At 37.1% G+C, this 18,859-nt stretch overlaps 1 protein-coding gene across 1 annotated transcript in view; it reads right to left on the bottom strand.

Moving 5' to 3' along the window:
• Window positions 1-18,859, bottom strand: part of UBN2 (ubinuclein 2) — a 56,686-nt gene that overhangs the window by 21,477 nt on the left and 16,350 nt on the right. Inside the window, exons 4-11 of the mRNA XM_065676557.1 lie at window positions 12,407-12,544; window positions 11,122-11,234; window positions 9,581-10,079; window positions 6,141-6,211; window positions 5,305-5,434; window positions 3,887-4,005; window positions 3,100-3,213; window positions 1,629-1,772 (exon numbers count right to left, since the gene is read on the bottom strand). Of these exons, the coding sequence (XP_065532629.1) occupies window positions 1,629-1,772; window positions 3,100-3,213; window positions 3,887-4,005; window positions 5,305-5,434; window positions 6,141-6,211; window positions 9,581-10,079; window positions 11,122-11,234; window positions 12,407-12,544 (1,328 nt within the window). The remainder of the gene's footprint in view (window positions 1-1,628; window positions 1,773-3,099; window positions 3,214-3,886; window positions 4,006-5,304; window positions 5,435-6,140; window positions 6,212-9,580; window positions 10,080-11,121; window positions 11,235-12,406; window positions 12,545-18,859) is intronic.

Below are 18,859 nucleotides of genomic sequence, written 5' to 3'. Positions count from 1 at the left end.
TTGGTTTGTTGGTGGGTAGAGGTTTTTTGTTTGCTTGGGGTTTTTTGTTCTGTTTTGGGGGGAGAAGTCGTTTTGGGGTTTTTAGGTTTGTTTGATTTTTTGTCCTTTTGAGTTGAAATCCCTTTTATAGGTAGTTTAAAAGCTCATGGAAAGTTTTCAGCATGCTTATCATATGGAAGGGAAAGAACCGTATGTTATATGGCTTTTGAATGCAAAGTTTTGCTTCACTTGTATGTATTCTTGGATGACCTCACATTATCACTTGACTGTTTTGCCACTATCAGTGATCTCTTAAGTGTTTTTAAGCTAAACTGAGATTCCTCATCTTGTTTACTTCAATAAAATCTTCATATGAGATAACCTCTCACTCATCAGCATACTTATGATACAAAGCAAGATCCTTGAACAGAAATAAGTCAGCTGTATGCCAAGAAATGTGAAGTTTCATTTGTTCCTTTCATTACTGTTTCACAAACAGCTTATTACAACCTGATTTTCTACACTGACTATTCTAGGAAACAATCAGTACAGTTACCTTTACAGCTTGATACAGATTTGACTAATCTACAGTCAAGGCAACCTCATTGATTACTATTAATGTATCATGGAATGGTTAGGGTTGGAAAGGACCTTAAGATCACCTAGATCCAACTCCCTACCATGGGCAGGGACACCTCACACTAGACCACGTCACCCAAGACTCCATCCAACCTGGCCTTGAACACTGCCAGGGATGGAGCATTTACAACTTCTTTGGACAGCCTGTTCTGGTGCCTCACCACCCTCACACTAGACCATGTAACCCAAGACTCCATCCAACCTGGCCTTGAACACTGCCAGGAATGGAGCATTTATTATATACCATTAAGCATTTACAGTCAAGATTTGATGGGAAATTGTCTTTTGCAGCAGATGTACAGAAGGAAAGAACACCTGTATTTGCTTCTGTTCTTCCACTTTGAAGTGTTTGAAAACTGTCAAATTTGTATTTCACAATGATTACTATTGCTCTCGTTTTCCCTCCTTTGTGTGGTTGTTTCCACCTAAGTCAGTAGGAAGCAAGTGTAAGTCTTCATCAAGAAACTGGTGCATTTTTAGCCGCAGCATCACAGAGCATCCCAATTGCATAGAGGAAACAAAGAGCTCAAACCTTAGTGTTTTGTGAACTTTGGTGTTGAAATTCCAGTTTATAATCTTATAGTCTAAGTCACACTGTGTTATCAGACTGCTTACAAGTTATATAGGCATGGCTGCTTTCTATATCACTATCACTTTCTATATCACAGAAAGAACTTCCCAAGCAGTTATCCCCCCTCCTCATACCTCCCTCTCAAATGAAGCATCACACACTGTGTCCCAAACTGTCACAAATTCAGTGTCCAGCAGATGACAACAACAGATAGTTCTCCAAAGAAAACACTGGGCTTTTCGCTCTCAGGCTTGCAAACAAGCCTGAATGTTCTTCAGAAGTTAATTTTCTTATCTTCTAAATTATTTCAGTTCCACTGACATATTCTGAAGTTTAACCAAAATGAATAGTATGTATTTCAGTCAAATATATGACAATAAAGAAGATCCAAGAAATATTTAGTACCAAGATTAAGAGATATACAAAGCAGGTACCTTACCTTGCTTGCATCCAGCCTTTAGGCCAAAGTGGCTTCACTTCTGTTTCCATAAAGGTTTTGAGGTAATCTTCAGCAGACTGACTTCTATTTGGCTCTAGCTCATAGCATCCCAGCTTGATCTTGACAAGATTACACAACAGAGACCTGCAAAAAGACACACAATAACTATACTGAAAGAACCAATATTTTCAAAAGCTCAGCAGAAAAAGACTGAGAAATGGAAGGACTGATACCATTATACAGCTGCTGTCCATCACCATCTGTAGGAAGAGCTCAGTTCCAACTGCAATTTTTGGAAGCTTGCTACTACAACTGGTATGATTTGTCACTACCACTTTTCCTCCATTTCCAGCAGACAGTATGGCTCACTTTTTGCCATCCTTACTATAATGTTGTACTTGTTTTACTTTCTTTTTTTTTTTTTCTGGCTTCCTCATAGCTTAAACATCTCATGTTGCTCACAGTGACCTCTATTTCATTTAAGATGGAGAATGTCTAAAAGCAAGTGAAATCCATTTTACACTCAATATTTCAACAGAAGATTCTTCCTGACAGGGATGTTGTCTTTTACTGCCCTCAAAAATAAAAAAAGTGCACACAGTTAAGTAACACTGGCCTTTCAGAGCCTCTTCAATGAAGAGCAGATTTAAATATCCCTCGTTAAGTACGGCTCCCTCCAGATCAGTCTAAGCTATACTAGTTTTATAAGACAACAGGGAAGCAAGCTTCACAGAATTTAACATACTAAAACAGGCTCACTGCGAGAAGTCCATCAGCCCTTTTTAATAATATATACATTTGTATTAAAATTAGCTTATATCTTGCAAGGGAAATGTTTGATTTAGAAGGATTTTCTTACTTAAAAACATACCTAGATTATTTAAATAACAGTAATCTCAGTTTTCAGTTAAAACCTATTCTAGGGAAAAGAAAAGTGAGACTTCATAATTTCAGATAAGAATCTGTCTTGCTCTTGAGAGGTAACATAGAATTTGTGTCCAGAGGGGATGGGAGGGGTTAAGATTCATGCACTCTGGATGCTGGCTTGCCCAAAGACTGGGATGCTTGCCAAAACAGCATCACCAATTTTGAAAGTCTACACTATTGTGGCAGAAATCTTTACTGCTCATTGGTTGACAGCATTTTGTGACCTATTCCTAGAATGGTGTGAAGCAGGTGGAACTCTGCTTACATGTGTTTTTTGCTTAAAGCAGCTTAAAGTCCTAGGACCAGGAAAATATTCATGTATTTGGGTAACACAGATAAACAAGCAGTGAAAAAAGGTTTGGACATAGGATGGTATTGTCCTTCATGTTAAAGAAGGGCAACATTCTAGCTTGCCTGCTTAGCCCCAGCACTCTCCAAAAATTTCTCAGAGGTGTATTTCTGAAAAGCATTGTGTAACATCCCCTCAGAGATCCCTTTATGAAGTCAGTGATAATTCTCGGTGGAAAAGGTGGTTTTGTCTCACCTCACTGTGTCATCCCAATGAAACTTCTTTCTGGGACCCACAACCCTCTTTCCAGGTTTCTCATCATCATCTTCCTCTGATCCATTTTTCTCTCGTTCATCTTCCGCTTGTAACCTACAGATAGAACAATTATTGTCTTTATAGGTATACAACAGAGACAAAATGTTTCCTTGAGTAAGGAGTGTGGGTTTAGGTGCTAGGGGAAAAAAAAAAAAAAAAGAAACAAAAAAAAAAAACCCAACGAAAAAATAAAGACCCGTCTTCAGATTCTCATTACACCCCTCCTGAAAGTTCATCTCCCCACCGCCTCATGGTCCTCAGAGACAAGTGAAAAGGACAGACTGTATGGATCCTATCAAGGTTGCTAGCTATAAACTTCATACAGTGCCTCTACTGAGAAATGGCAGGAAGCTTATCAATTTGTTAATGCTTCTCCAAGTCTAAAATTAGTTAACTACGAGTGAAACTATTACAAAGAACAAGGGCAAAATACATCAAGACCCTGAACACACCATCCTCCTCCATTAATCTGGCATTTTGAGAATCTCCAGCATACTTGTCAGTTTACAATTTCTTTCTTTTAAGATCTCAGTTAATGGAATTTCTTTCTAGAGCCAGGTGTGATAACATCACCTACCCAAAACTAAGTATTTTTGTACAGTTCAAAATTTACAGACACCTGTAAACTGAAGCCAAGTACTTTGCTGAGCTCAGGGAATGAACAATGTGGAGACAAACTTTCAGCTGGACTCTAGAACGGGCATGCACAGACTCCAAAAATACCTACTTGGCATTCTTGGCTTGATTACGGGCCTGGCAGTCCTCTTGATACTTGCATAACTGTTCAGGCATGACGTTACTGACAGCCAGTTTCAGCTTTTGCAGTGGTTCTCTCAAGCGGTCATCCTGTAAAAGGAGAAACACCAAATCAGTCCTATTAGATGCAATGTAAAACGTGTTTCAGATAGTTTCATAAAAATTACTTCCTACTCACTCCTAAGGCAATACTCCCAGCACTAAGTACTGACTGCAACAGCCATTTTCTACATGGCACTTGAATCCTGTTAGGTGCAACAGCATTATAGAAATGCATATACTTGAAATTTTTCACACTATTTTTTTTTTCAAGTTTTGAGACTAGAAACAATGAAAGGTAGCCACAAGGAAAATTATCATGAATATCCCAAAACATTATGGCATGATCTCAGACAGTTATTAAAACCAAACTAAGGAAGAAAACCTGAGGGGAAGAGCAAGATGACACTTGCAAATAAGCACACAATCCAAGTTTCCCAAAAAATGCTGTGGTATAAAAACATCCTAGCTAATGAACAATATATATGTATCAGATTATCTGAATATTAATTATTATATGTAATTCATGTACTTCAGAGGTAAAGAATATGTATTTAGAATTACCTCCAAATTAAGAACTTCAACCATTAATGTAATATAGTATATACTTCCCTACAAGTTTTAAATTCTCTTGCTACATCTCCTGGCTTCACAGTGTTTATCATAACTGCTTACTGAGAAGAACTAGAGAACTATGTGCTATTATGTCTTACTGCTTAAAACCAACATACGAATCTGTTTGTCATCTTAGCAAGTTTGAGACTCTGCATTCATGATCCTCAGATCATATGCAAGATTTAGTCCTAGATTTCAACCAAAGAATCAGGTCAGGATACTTCAGATCACAGATAACTTTTTTATTCAATAGGAAAACATACTCTAAGAGAAAAGCAACTGCAAATGACATACAAATTATCTGTAAGACCTAGCCACAAAGGCCATTTTGCACAAACAACACAGGATGGGTCATCTATTATCCTTTCTTTTTTCTTGACACAAAAGTGCATGTAATAGTTATGGGTATTTTTTTTTAGCCTATCATAACCATGATTATTGCGGCTTTCTAGTTCTGCTACTTTGATATGTACCTTGTATCTAGCTTTCAAGATGAAAGCACTTCATTCTTAAATAAAGAGTCTGAAATACTTAAGAGCATTTGTAACTAAAGTAGTGACAATAGCAAGTACACATACACACACACTCACAAAAGCACTTTTAAGCTCATCTAGCAACTGATCCAAATCTTTTGCTTTACTGGAGACTGTGTGGCTGCTGCACTGCTCTCCTGTGTTCTGTCCTCATCACCATTACATAACTGATCCATGCTGGAGCTAATCTCCCTGTCCTTACCTGGACATTGAGGTGTAACTTTTTCAGACGCTTTATCAGTGTGTCCTTATTGCATGGCACAAAAGCCTCAAGGTGAGAGTACACTCCATTGCGGACGGCAGGATTTATCTCCTGTAACTGTAGTTCAATACTGACAAACAAACAAGAGACAGTCAACCACTGAAGCACCCCAAGATGAAAATGACAGCTAAAAAAACCCAAAAACATAAGGAAGCTTTGTATGCATAATATATTCTAGCTATGCGCACCAAAAATATCAGCTTGGAACATTTTCAGATAAACATCTTTACAAAAAGAGGATGTCTTCATCAATGGCAAGAAACCATTCAAATGCATACTTTGCCAGCAATGTTGAACATTATTCAAATTTCATTTACTCCCACCACTGCACATCAATCTTGATACAATTTTGACTACTACAATCTCCTAGAGATTATTTTTTGTTTCTTAGAATACAAGCATAGAACTTTCTATATGAAATACTTAGTTGAAGCATTACAGAGTAGAAAGAGCTGGAATTCTCCTTCATGAAAGCTGAAGGTGTTTTGAGCTATGAAAGTGGGGGACAGGAAGAAGTAATGGCATTTTTGTTGAATTTTACACATGAAGTGAAGGACACAGGGCACTACAAAACACTTTACACTGGATAAAGACAGACAGTCATGACAGGAATCATATTCATATATAAATTTCTTTAGCTAATAACTAGCTTAGACTGATCTACCTTCATTGACTTTTAAGGGCTTTGTTGGAACAACCTCAATAATATTTCCTCTTCTGTACTTTTCCTTTCACCCCCTTTCCAAAAAGGGAAGGTTGTACAGATAAGCACTTACTCCAGCAGAATATTATTCATGTCTTGCGTGAAAAACTTCTTCCTGCCTTCTTCATCGAACATCTTGGCGGCCTGGTAACACAGCAATAAATAATATCCACAAAAGTTCATAGAGCATTTAATCCCAACAACATTTGTATCTCTGCTTTTACAGCTGTATTATATTCTTTTTCCCAGAAAACAGCATTACTTTGGGGGAAAAAAATTAAACAAAACCAAACTATACTGAACTGTTTAGAAAAAAGGTGACGGTTGTTATTATACTCAAATAAAACCATCCTGCTCTAGCGCAAATAATCATTACGTTTATGATCACTGATGTTAACACATTTATCTTTTCAATAGCTATGAAGAAAGAAATTGGTAGACATGTTTTATTACCTCACCACCAGCTACGTTCCACTACCACTGTTTGCTTTAAAAAGAGGACAAGTCAAGCAGGCAACAGCATCAACACATTCTACTTTCAATCTGTGAAAGGCTCCTTTCCTACCTCTATTATCTGCCTCACCCACTTACAACTTTCCAGCCTTCTTAGATACGCTTTAATCCTTCACTGGTGTTTCTACAAAGGGATTATGTCTGCTAAGGAATACCTCATCCCTATTTTCTTGTGCTGTGCAGCATTCTCATCATCTTTAGAATATACCTCTAATATTTTTGGTCTCTTCCTAAGTCTGTCTGGGGGTAGGAAAAAAAAAATCTCAGTCTTCTTCCTATACATACTTCCTTCTATTAGAAGGCTTTACTGATCTCAAAAGGATTCTACATGAGAATTACTGTATCTTTATTCCTATCACCTAGAGTCTTCATTTCACAAACAATAACACCTTATCAGAGAAATCCAATTCCCTGCACCATTCTACAAAAAAATCAGTAAGGTCTTCTATCCAGTGCCCATCCACTCTGCAGATTTATAGAAATCAAGAGAAAAAAAGCCCTACTTTTACAGGCTTATTGTCATCTTCTATTTTGGCACTGGAACCAGACAGCAAGCTAGGAAAGAATATGCATGCAGAAATGTAAGTATGTATGGTATCATCATACTGACAATACTAGAGGCAGCTAATATGCTACAAGGCTGAATATTCGAATAATCAAAAATCCCCAATACTGCCTTTTAAAAAGTTTCTATGACTTGTGACAAATTAGGTAGAAACTATAAATAAATGCAAGTGTTAGCTTGATAAAATTCCTTTGTTATTATGAAATACTTCCTGTTCTTGCTATTTGTAAACTGACACATTTAAGTTCAGAAGAAAAATATTTACTGGAATTGTAAACTCTAGACTGCACAGGAAAACAGAAGTCTGATACTCTATCAGAAAACATAAGGTAGTCTATTGTCTGAATGCTTTACCACTTCAGTCATGAACACTGATAGCAGAGTTTAAGTTCCTATAATGACCGTGTTCTGCTCACTATTTTTTACTGTAAATTCAGCTGCTGAAGTGATGGTATTATTGAAGCATTTGTCCTGCTAAAAAAAAAAAATTCAGAAAGGTGTTTGCTAGTAACTGTTTTACTACAGGTGTTTGAAAGTAACAGGATACCAGAAAGACAAGTTTGAAATTCTTAAATCCAGTATCTTTAAGCATAATTAATACAAGGATTATTATCATCTTCTGGTTTATATGAAGTGGAAGGGAAGATATGTTTTGATATTTTGGTCCCATGCAGAAATAATTTCAGCATTATACTATCACACTGGACAGTGCTGCTGGCTGAATTTCCAGAGTCAAAAACTGCATCACTATCACTGAGCTGTGCTTAGGTTTAGTTTTGCTGGGTTTTGTTGTTGTTATTGTTGGTTGGTTGGTTTTTGTGGATTTAGGTTTTCTCTTCCCCACAGATTATCTTGCTAGTTACCTTCACAATAGAGAAAAATCCATTTTATTAATTTTCCTGCATGTGTACAATATTGTCTTCTGTCATGGTAGTTCAGAATTGCCCACTCAGGGAACTAGAATGCATTCATCTACAAAAGGAGGTCAGGAAATTTTTTTTGTATTTAGTCAGTGGTTTGGGGTTTTTTTTAATTGTTCTTTATCTAGAAATATCATATTCCTGAAACATAGGCTTTTTCTTACAGGTCTATAAACTTCTTAGCTTTCTTGGCACTCAAGAGCACTAAAGCTGTGAGCAGTGATGTATTTGACAAGACCCATTTCTTGTTTCCTGCCTTTTAGAAAATGTTTTCCCCCCACTGACTATGTGTCAGTTGATTTCCATTTACAGAAGGTGAGAAAGTTGGAATCTTTACGTCAACAGTCTAGTTTTTCCCCAAGTGTATGGATAAACTTGTTCTGCCAGCACCAAACTTCCAGAAGACATTATCAAAATCAGAGGATGGAAAAGTTAGGTTTTTCCAAGATCCACTGAATTAAAGCTTTCTTCCAGCTGCATGGAGCTTGTTATACTGTGAAGCAGCACGAATTTGGGGTAGGCCACTAACACTTCCTGACTTTTGGCCTAATACAGTTCTTACGCAGTTTTGCTAAAAGCTTATTATTACTTCATAGCAAAATTAATCTGGGTATTCAAGGATAGGCAAAATAATCTCTCTCAGTTTAATAAATATTAAACTCTTGGCTGTAGTTAGCTTAGTACATTTAAAAATGACTAAGAATATTATAAGCCATTTACATACAGGTGAGAAACATTATGGTTTATCATTATCTGCAGCAAAGCAAGCTCTGCTACTGTTCAAATTACGTTTTTCCAAAAAGGTAGTAACTTGAGCTGCTTTTTCAAAATTTGCTCTGAATAAGGAAAAGCTGCACTTTGTTCTGAATAAGGAAAAATTTTAATATCAGAATCTGGATAATCAAAAAACAAATTTATTCTCAACTTATAACATGCACAACTGACGCAAGGAGCCTATCATACTTTAGCAGCTCTGATCCTTTTCAATAAGCTATTGAGGTATTTTTAATTTGTAGATTTAATACTTTTCATTAGTATTTTAAACAAGTTTAGATTGCATGCTAACTTTTCAAAAGAAAATACTCAGTTTTGTGGTTGTTTTGGAATTTGTCTTGTAGCTGGGTGGTGGGTTTTGGTATTTTGGGGGGGCTTGTGGTGTGGGGTTTGTTTGTTACATTTGCTGTGGTGTTGTTTTAAACTGGCAAGTTAACAGTTATGTTACAAAGCCAAAAATTCAAGACATTTGTAAACTGCTGTCATATTTCAGGTTTCTTCCTCCAAAGAATAAAAGCATCCATCAATTTCACCAACATTCAAATTAAAGTAACACTGATATTTCCATTATGGAAAAAAGCTCAAACAAACAATAAAAGTTATTATACACAGAAGCTTTAGAAAACCTTGTCTCCACCATGAAACAAGCATGGCTTTAACAATTGACCTGCGTTGTCTGTTTCATTTGAGTATAAATACAGATTCTTGAATGTAATCCTTTACCAGTGAATTCATACTTACTGTTCGAAGGTCTCCAATGCGCTTCTCAAGTAGCATAGGCAGACCTTCTGGGAGGGCAGGCACCTGCTTGGGTGTCATGACCTGAGAGGTGTAGGTTGCCTGAGTGACATTTCCATTTTCTCCTGACAGCTCAGATACTGGGCTGCCATCAGAAGTGCCATCAAGCAACTTGTCAAAGTCAATGTCTCCCAACATCTCCAGGGCACTTTCAGCTTCTTGCATGAGCTCACGTTCATTTGTGCTACCAAAAATGGAGAGGACAGGATCATTGATCCTAAGATTCAAGTCAGAAATATCGTTTCCTGCACTGAGAGAGGAAGAAGGAATTTTACTAGGGGTAGAGGCTGCAACAGTCACTGGCGGTTTTGGACTAGATTCCTTCTTCCTCATGGCTTCCTTCTCCTTTTGAAATTTACGGATCATGGCAGCCAGAGAGAGAGAGTCTTTATACAGTTTCTTTTTCTTCTTTTCAGACTTGTGTGAATTTAAGGCCATTACTCTGCAGAGGAAAGAAATCTTTCATTACAATGCATATGACTTTTGAGGCCTTAGTAACTTTTACAAAAGCCTGGGAGTTTAGTACAATCGAAAAATGATTGGGGTAATGAAGCAAGTGCTTTGTGCTTCCATCTTCAGACTATTCTATCAACTACCATAAACCTTTGCTGGTCATGTGGTTTCATACTCTTCAGCTGATTTGTTTTGTTAGGTTATATACACATTGAGGCAAAGGTTATTAGTTTTGACTTCTCAATTTAATTATGGAGAAGGTGGCACAGTTGTTCAACTCATGGCTAATCTATCCTACCAAAATACTTAAACTTGCCTCTGGAGTCTTGCAAATGGTGACATGTTGCTTTAAGACTAGGCACACCATGTACATTAAAAAAAATTTCTCTTTGCTACGAATTTTGACATGCAGGCTCAACATCTCTATGCTACTTAAACAGAGCACTTTTTGCCAATTCATCACCTTGATAAATAAAGAAAAAAACAACTATCAATAAATTTACAATACCAACTTGAATATTAGTAATAAAATCACTTTCACTCAGCAACAATTTTCTAGAAGCCAATTGAAAACACACAGCCTTAATCTTTCCATGCTAGCCTCAGATCTCAGGAAAGCACATAAAGTTGCTATGAAATATGTAGAATTAAGCTACGTTTGCAGTTTTCCAGATTAGAAACCGAGGGATATGGAGGAAATTATTTTTCATTAGAAGATGTAATTCTTAGTGGTATATAAGACTTTGGGAAGAACAGTGATGGATAATGCTATTCACAAACTTTAAACCTCTTTGCCATAATGCTTTTTGCCCTTGTTTTGTTATTCACTGTTTGAAATTTAGGGGGACAAAAAATTAGCTTGTAGGAATTATTTCTGAAAAAGCCCCACATGAATTCCAAACCCAAAATCTACCTACTATTAATTATAGTTTAAAAATATGCTGAACAGCTGTGATAATCTTGCTATGGCACACAAGCTTAAAACCAAACCTCACATACAATTCAAGGATTATCTAAGGAAAGAAACCTACCCCAATGCTTTAGGAGGTTTCATTTTCCGAGGCTTCTTCTCCTTTTCTGTCACTTCATCTTTCCGCTTGCGCTTCTTCATTCCACGATCTTCACTTTCTTTTAACTTTGCTATCTAGAATGAGATCAAATAAAGGACAATGATTCTTCCACCCTAAAGGACTTCTACAGCAAGAAACATTTAGTTTTCCTTACAGTTTCCAATTCAGAGCCAGGAAAAACATCTCAATGTGTGTAAAAGCAAACAGCACCACTGGATTCCTAGAAGCAGTGAAGTTGCTGACAAGTCTCAATAATTACTGATGTTTAAAGTTACTGAATTCAGAGTTTTCAACAAGAAAAATACTGAAAGGCACACACAGACTGATACCCGTAAGCAATGGCCAAATAGCCTTGGGAGACTGAATCCCCCCACCTTCTGCTACCAGTTTCATTGCTGAGTATGAAGTTACACAGGATGGAACATCTTTTTGGCCAGTTCAGATCAGCTGTCTCCCCTCCCAAGTTCTTGCTGATCCCCAGCTTACCTGCTGGTGCAGAGTGGGGAAAAAGAAAGCCTTCATATTATGCAAACATTATTCAACACAGAGTTTTGTCTGTCGTCATCAGTGTTATTTTAGTCATAAATACAAATCATAGCAACGTAAGGGCTGCTATGAAAAAAAAAAGTGAACTCCATCCCAATCAGATCCAATATAAGAACCTTAAGATTATGTTAAAGAATTATAGAGCAGGAAAGGACATCAGAAAGCAGGAAGCTCTTGGAATGGCATGGAACTTGTGAATGTACTGTGCAAACAATTATGTTCACATTGATCATAACTTTGTCAATGTACACAGAGCAGCACATTGTTTGGGAAATACTTTATATGTGCTTTTTAGTATAGCTGTTCTTATGCGCCAAGTTTGTTTTAACAAATATTTAAGTGTTATTTTGAATATTAGGAACACTTTCAAATCACGCAAGAGTTCTGCAAAGTCATAAAAGCAGTACTGGAAAATTTCTCATCTCATAATAAAATCCCAATAAAATTACAGAATCATCTGTCACTTCAGGATGGATGGACACTTCTTAGCTTGCCTAACTGTTACTCTTACAAGACTGGACATCCCGAGTTATTTCCTGAAAGCTAGTACCTGAGCCACAAACTAGAAAATGCAATAAAACAGTGCTGTGCATCATTCTGGTTTCAACCTCTTCATCTGAGCCATTCTACGCATATCAAATATTTCTCAGTGTCCACCTAGCATAAGCTGTGTATAAAAAGCACTAGTAAGATCACTCACTTTAGGTGGCCTATGCTTTTTGTCTTCTGCAAAGTCTTCATCCTCTGAGTCAGATGCCTGGCGGAACTGCAGTGTACCAGTGTTGATATAAAACCCTCCATATTTGGTTGTGAGGGATGCAGGAACTAATTCATCATACTGGGCAGGAGAAAAGATGAGTTTATCAGCATTTCTTAATAAAATAAATATACAGTTAATTTACCAGTCCCTATGCGTTAAGAAAAAAAAAAAATCTATACAAGTACACACCACAGCTTGTTGGAATAGAAACTGGATAGTAATGTTATTGAAAAGTTACTGGCCAAGGCACAGGAAGTTGACATCACAGGATAACTTTTCTACTTTCAAATAATGCCCTTTTTTGGAAAAAGACAGGATTATGGCATTAAAAGTACCACTTTCTGAAGGAAATTAGGATGGGCACAGAGGCCTGCCTTCCCCCCTCCACCCACCAAAAAAAAAAAACCCAAATAAAAAAAAAAAAAAAACCAAACACACAAACTTTCAACATTTTCCCCCAATATTCTGTCTCTGAGGGCATGTTACATTATGTTAAGTGTTAAATCTCAAAACAGGTAAATCATATGAGCAAATACATACCACCTGCCTACAAGCAAGTTCACTTGATTGTTCACTGGTTGCTTTTGTCCAGGAAATAGGCAGGCACATAGTGAATTAATAGTTTTCATCCAGGACAGCCTTACAGGCATACCAGCAACATCACTGGCTGAAACCCTCTACTGATTTTAAATTCTAAGTTTAATACTTCTACTGAATGCCCTTCAATTTTATGCGAAAATGTGTGGTTCAAATTACTTTGTTAGTCATACACTTTTATCACAGGCCCTTTAAGTTATCTGTGATAGCTACAGTTATTTCCAGAACCTAATTCTTCCATATTTTCAGAAAAGATGACAGTCTGAACACAGCACTGGAAGAAAACTAATCTGTATGGGAATTTTACAGAATTGGATGTTACATCCAGGAACAGATCGTAGAGATGCTTCTGTAAATTCAGCATAAAAACTTGTCAAGATTATATGCTGTTTCATTAAGACTGACATAATTTTCATTAATACCAGTCTCTGCAGGGCACGTCACGTTCAGACATTTCAACGCATGCTACATTTAGTACCAACCCTAACTACAGTGCTCTGCTCAAAATCCTGCTTCTCTTACAAAAGTACCCTGAAATCTTCTTTTATTAAAAATGCTACCCCAGCCATGATAAATTTCAGTACAGTATCTGTTAGCTTCTTTCTAATTTTGTGCTGAATATATACAAATAACACATTGCCAGAACTTGTTACACTGGAAGTCAGATAAACTCACTCTGTTTAGAGAGTTTTAAAACCACAAAGTTTCAAACTCTTATACACGCTTTATTTTGAAAAGTACTTAGTATTTACGAAGGAATTTCCCATTTAGAAGTACAAAGCTGTATCTCAAAAATACTGAAATCGAAAGACATAGAAAATGTGGTCAATACTGAAGTACAGGGTAGGACATGAATTCTATTATTTCATGACCAGCAGCCTCCTCAGAATTACATTCTTCCTCCAAGCGTTACCAGGAAACTCTAAATATCTTGTTAATAGCAAATTCTTAGAAAGGCTGGAAGGATGAGTAGATTCATTCCAGCTCTGTCCGTAAGTAGCAAAGCAAGTCATGGAAGCGTTTGCAAGAGAAGTTAGGGAGAGTTGCCTTGACAATGCTGTTACCGCTGCGCAGAAAGACAACATTGTCCTGAATGACCCCAAATTCAAACTACCAGTTTTAGTTTTCCAATTCAGGAAATTTTAGGATGGTGCATGTAAGCAACAAATATTAATTTTGGAAGCTACAGTCTGCCTGGAAGCATTAAACCAGAACACCTGAGACACACACCTGCCAACAAAGGTAAGGAGGAAGCATTTCCAGGACCTAGGAAGTGTTTATAAGAGTACCAGTTACCAGTAAGTACCAGAAAGTGTTACAAAAGACCTCAGTGTCTAACAGACTAAGAACCAATTTCTGCCTATCTGAAAGGGTAGTATTTTGACACACCTCAGAGGTATGCACTGTGGTAAAAGACCATTTCGGTTACACCTGCAAGCTATAAATGTTTGGTAGCTCAGCCAAATGATTCAGATACTTGAGAAGGAAACCATGTCCTTGCTATTTTGAAGTCTGAATCGGCAGGTTTTCCATTGCATGTCTTAAGACAGAAATCAACAGGCTGAATAAATTAGTAAGCCGTTAACTGCCACAACATTAACTAAAACCTAGAGATCACCTACATGAAGGGAACACACAGAGTGCAAAGTAGAGTGTCAGCTTCCAACTTATTTCATTTTCCCCTCCATATCATGAAGATAAAATGGTTTAAGAACCAAGAAGCCTGGCCTACCATTAAGACAGGAAGAACTAACCACAAGAGTAAAACACAAAATGTATACTTTGACAAGAAAGCTGGTGAAAGAGCCTGAACTGGAGACCTATGTGGATTTAATCTGAGTAAGTAGTCAGAAATTTCAATGAGTCATCACCTTTTATCTTCCTGAAATGGAAGGCTTAAAAAGCAGTACAGAAAGGCAGAAAGGGAAAGAAAAAGTGGTGACAAGACCTATGAAATACCCCAAGTTCATATGAAAGACTAGTGCAAGAAAGCAGGAGAATCTATTAATTGGACAAAATGAAAGCAAAGTGGGCTTGTCATTCATCTTAAGAGACCAGGACGACCATGCAAAGTAGGAGGTGCAAAGTAAATGTGAGTGGAGGCTGGGTAAGAACTTCAGAGAAATCTGATGTTTTTTCCACAGCTCTCAGAATCAGCTTTATTATGCACAAGGAAGATAAAAGGAAAAGAAAATAAATTACTATCCACAGTGCTTAATAGAGCAGGCATTTCCTTTTTGAGCTGACAGGGTGTGAACTGTATTGGCAAAGTGGGAGCAGAACAGGATCAAAACAGAAGAATACAGTAATTGCCAACTTTGAAGGAGAAAGTACACAGTTAAAGCTGGGACCATTAATATAATAAGTGAATAACAAGTAAAGGAAAACACAGTAAAGGCTCAGCTGCAGAGCAGTAAGGAAGCTCTGGAGAACACACAAGAAAAAGTAAGGAATAAAGACATTCCACAACCAAGGAAGCCATGAATCACAGCAGATTAATAGAATGATCAACACGCTATGTGGCACAGATCCATAAGAACAAGGCAACCACAGAGGCAGAATTCGTTCAATACACAGATGAACAAACTACCTATTCCCGTAACAGCCAGCAGGGAAACAAGGTCAGAAACACTTGGAAGTACAACTTAGCAATTGAGGTTTCAATAGCTTCTGCTGAGGACTGTGAATTCAGTCAAACTTTTGAAGAGCCTTTTGAAATTCAGTTCTCCTAACCCTTGAGTTTACTTTTCCCTACCAAAATTGGTTTTTCCTCAGCCTACTGAACAAGGTATAACTTACAACTAAATGTTTAATTTTATTTTCAACTTAGCTAAAACTGGGGCATGCAGACCACAATTTACTTAGTATCCTCTGAGGTAAATTTACTCTCTTCTAGCACCTCAACTGAACAGAGCATTTGAATATAATTGTACAAGATACTGGCAATAGCTAGATTAAACTTCGTTTTAAAGTTTCTTCAGGACTCTCAGTTAACAGGAACTTGGCTCTTGTAACTTCTAAATCTTCTGATCAATTTGTTTCAAGACTTTTGATTTGCGCTAGCTTTTCTGCATATGAAATCACAGAATTGATCCTATTAAGGAAAATAGGTAAAAGCCCTTTAGTGATCTGCTTTTCCTTACACATTCCAAGATTGAGAATAAATATTCTCAGACCTCCAAATACACAGGATTTCATATATGACAGACTCCTGAGAACAGAGATTTGTCCAACAAAAGATTATGGAATCATTCTGCAGAAAACAAAGGAAGACTGATAATTCGTCTGTCATCTAAAAGCATATCAGCATATCAACTCCTGTCCTTGAGCTACATTGCTATGTTGCTAGGGCCATTAATCTAATTAAATGTTTAGGTGTGAAAGAAATTTAGTTGGGTTTATGGATTATATCAATTTAGTTCTGAAATCCAAACCCACAGTATACAGCAGTATCATATTAATATGTCAGCTCCTGTGTGCAGATATTTTGACTGTGATCCTCAGATATTTTGACCATGAGCTCATTAAGCTCTCTTCCAGGCAACAACCTACATTATAAAAATACACGAGAAAAGGTTTTGTAACACTTCTGTATTAAATTCTGGAAATGAGTTTTGCTGCAAACATGTCCAAGTATTTTTGAAGACACGCACCCCATGCATTATTTGTTGTGAAACTGGCATTATTCAGATAAAAGATAAGCAGGGATCACTTTTATTCCTTGCTCAATTTATTTTTCAGATTACTTTAACCAGCTGGGGGGGGGCCTGTTTGGTTTTCATCATTAGCCTACTGAATAAAGTCAAACTACTTAAGTTACTTTGAATATGGCTGCTTCTGTCAAATGGATTTAATACCCATACACTGTGCTCAGTACACACTTGAGGGCACTTCAAACATACATAGTTGATAGATCTCTATGCTTCTTACAGACACAAGTAACTGAAATGCAGTCTTTGGCTTTTCTGTCCTGTAAGGAGAGGTGTTCAAACAAACAGAACTTTCTGAAAAACAGCATAATCAAATATACAATGAAATCCTGGACAAGGTAAGGGGGAAAAATACATTGCTTTTCTAATTCAAGATTACATTAAAAAACAGGCAGAAAGGGCTTTCCCATGGGTAAAGAAGGTTCCTCTTCCAAATTGCATAGGCATGTTGTTTTGTGGCGTGCTTTGTTTTTTAATGCTGGGGCAGAGGACAGCTAGCAAAGCACAACAGAAAGAAGTGTTACAGACTATTAAATAAAGATATAATACCTGACTCATGGTAATCTAGACTAGGATAGGAGAGCCTCCTAGGAGAACCCTTGTTTAGTAGTCAGTATATTGTAATCAGTCAGCCTACAAGAGCACCTTGAGAGAAGTACCAGTACACATGTTGTCCTGTTTTGTTCTCACCATGACTACCATCTTTTCTACCCTTCCACCAGTCACAGTCAGACTATTAGCTTAAGTGACCTTCAGTGCAACAGGATAACATTCTTACAGCCTTGAAAATATTTCAGTCCAGGATGTAACATGTATGACAACTCATGTGACCACCTTTATCTGTTCAACTTGATTTGTTCGAAGACTGAGCTCTGACCTACACTGAAAATAGATTTCAGGGGGTTTATGACAAATAAGTATGCCATGTATTACTTAACCTTTCCAGGCTACCTGTTAAAGTGCTACTATAAGATTCTGTAGAAAATAAAAAAGTTACACTTTCCTTTTCCGTTTATGTAACGTGAAGAACAGACTTAGCATATGACACTTCAGACAAATGCTCTTATCAAAGATCTCTTATTTTGGCATGTTATTATCCCCCTTTGTATTATATTAATAATCATAGTGGGTTTTTAAAAAAAAAAAAAAAAACAACAAACCACAAGCAAGTTCCTTGTGTTGCTTAAATAAATTCATCTAGTTGTGAAGAATAGTTGATCCTAGGCCATGATCTCCCCCTCTGCTAGCTCAGATGACTCTGAAAAGTGATTTAGTACTCTTCAAAATTTAAATTTAGCAAAAACCAGTAAGTTGCTACACATATGATTATTTCATACTCCCACATTCTTGATGTACACAAATTTAAATAATGGTACTACAAAAGCCAGATGTAAGTCTCAGGCTTTTTCAAGTTCCTATGCAGAAGCTGAGTTTTCAGTTTTCCTAGTTGTCCCACTGATGTTATTAAATACATGAGCAGTCCTAAACTACCCTGGGTTGAAACAGGCACCAGAAGATGGAACTAAAAAACAAACAAACAAACAAAAAAACAAAAAACCACACCCCCCCCAAAAAAACAACCAAAAAACACCCCCCCCCCAAAAAAAGGAACAAATTTAAGAAATTATTTATTCCTTCCTAACAAAAGATATATTTTACAGAAGGAGCACAAGAACATTATTGTTGCAGATTTGTTCTGCTAATTCAACTACTTCTGTCCCTCTAGCCATAATGGCTCTTGATTAGGTGACTGCTGGGTATATAGTTTAAACATACTATTCTGCTTAACGCAGAACAGATACCTGTTTTATTTGTTTGGTACTCCATTTCACACCTTTATTTATCTTGGGGTCAGAAGGGATAAAAAGCAATGGAATAATCTCCTAATTGAAATTTGCCCTGGTATTCACACAAACACATATGACACGTCAGGTGCCAGCTGGCAGATCTACCCTGAAGACACCTAGGAAGCACGCAAGACTTCTTTTGTTAAAGGTGACATGGTGCCCTCAGCTAAGCAAGCACTCTTCTCCAACCACAGAATTTCCAAGACTGGGCAAAGTGACAATGAACAAGACAGACCACT

The sequence above is a fragment of the Lathamus discolor genome, chromosome 1 (assembly GCF_037157495.1).
Source record: "Lathamus discolor isolate bLatDis1 chromosome 1, bLatDis1.hap1, whole genome shotgun sequence".
Lineage (NCBI taxonomy): Eukaryota > Metazoa > Chordata > Aves > Psittaciformes > Psittacidae > Lathamus > Lathamus discolor.
This window is presented reverse-complemented; position numbering and strand designations above follow the sequence as displayed.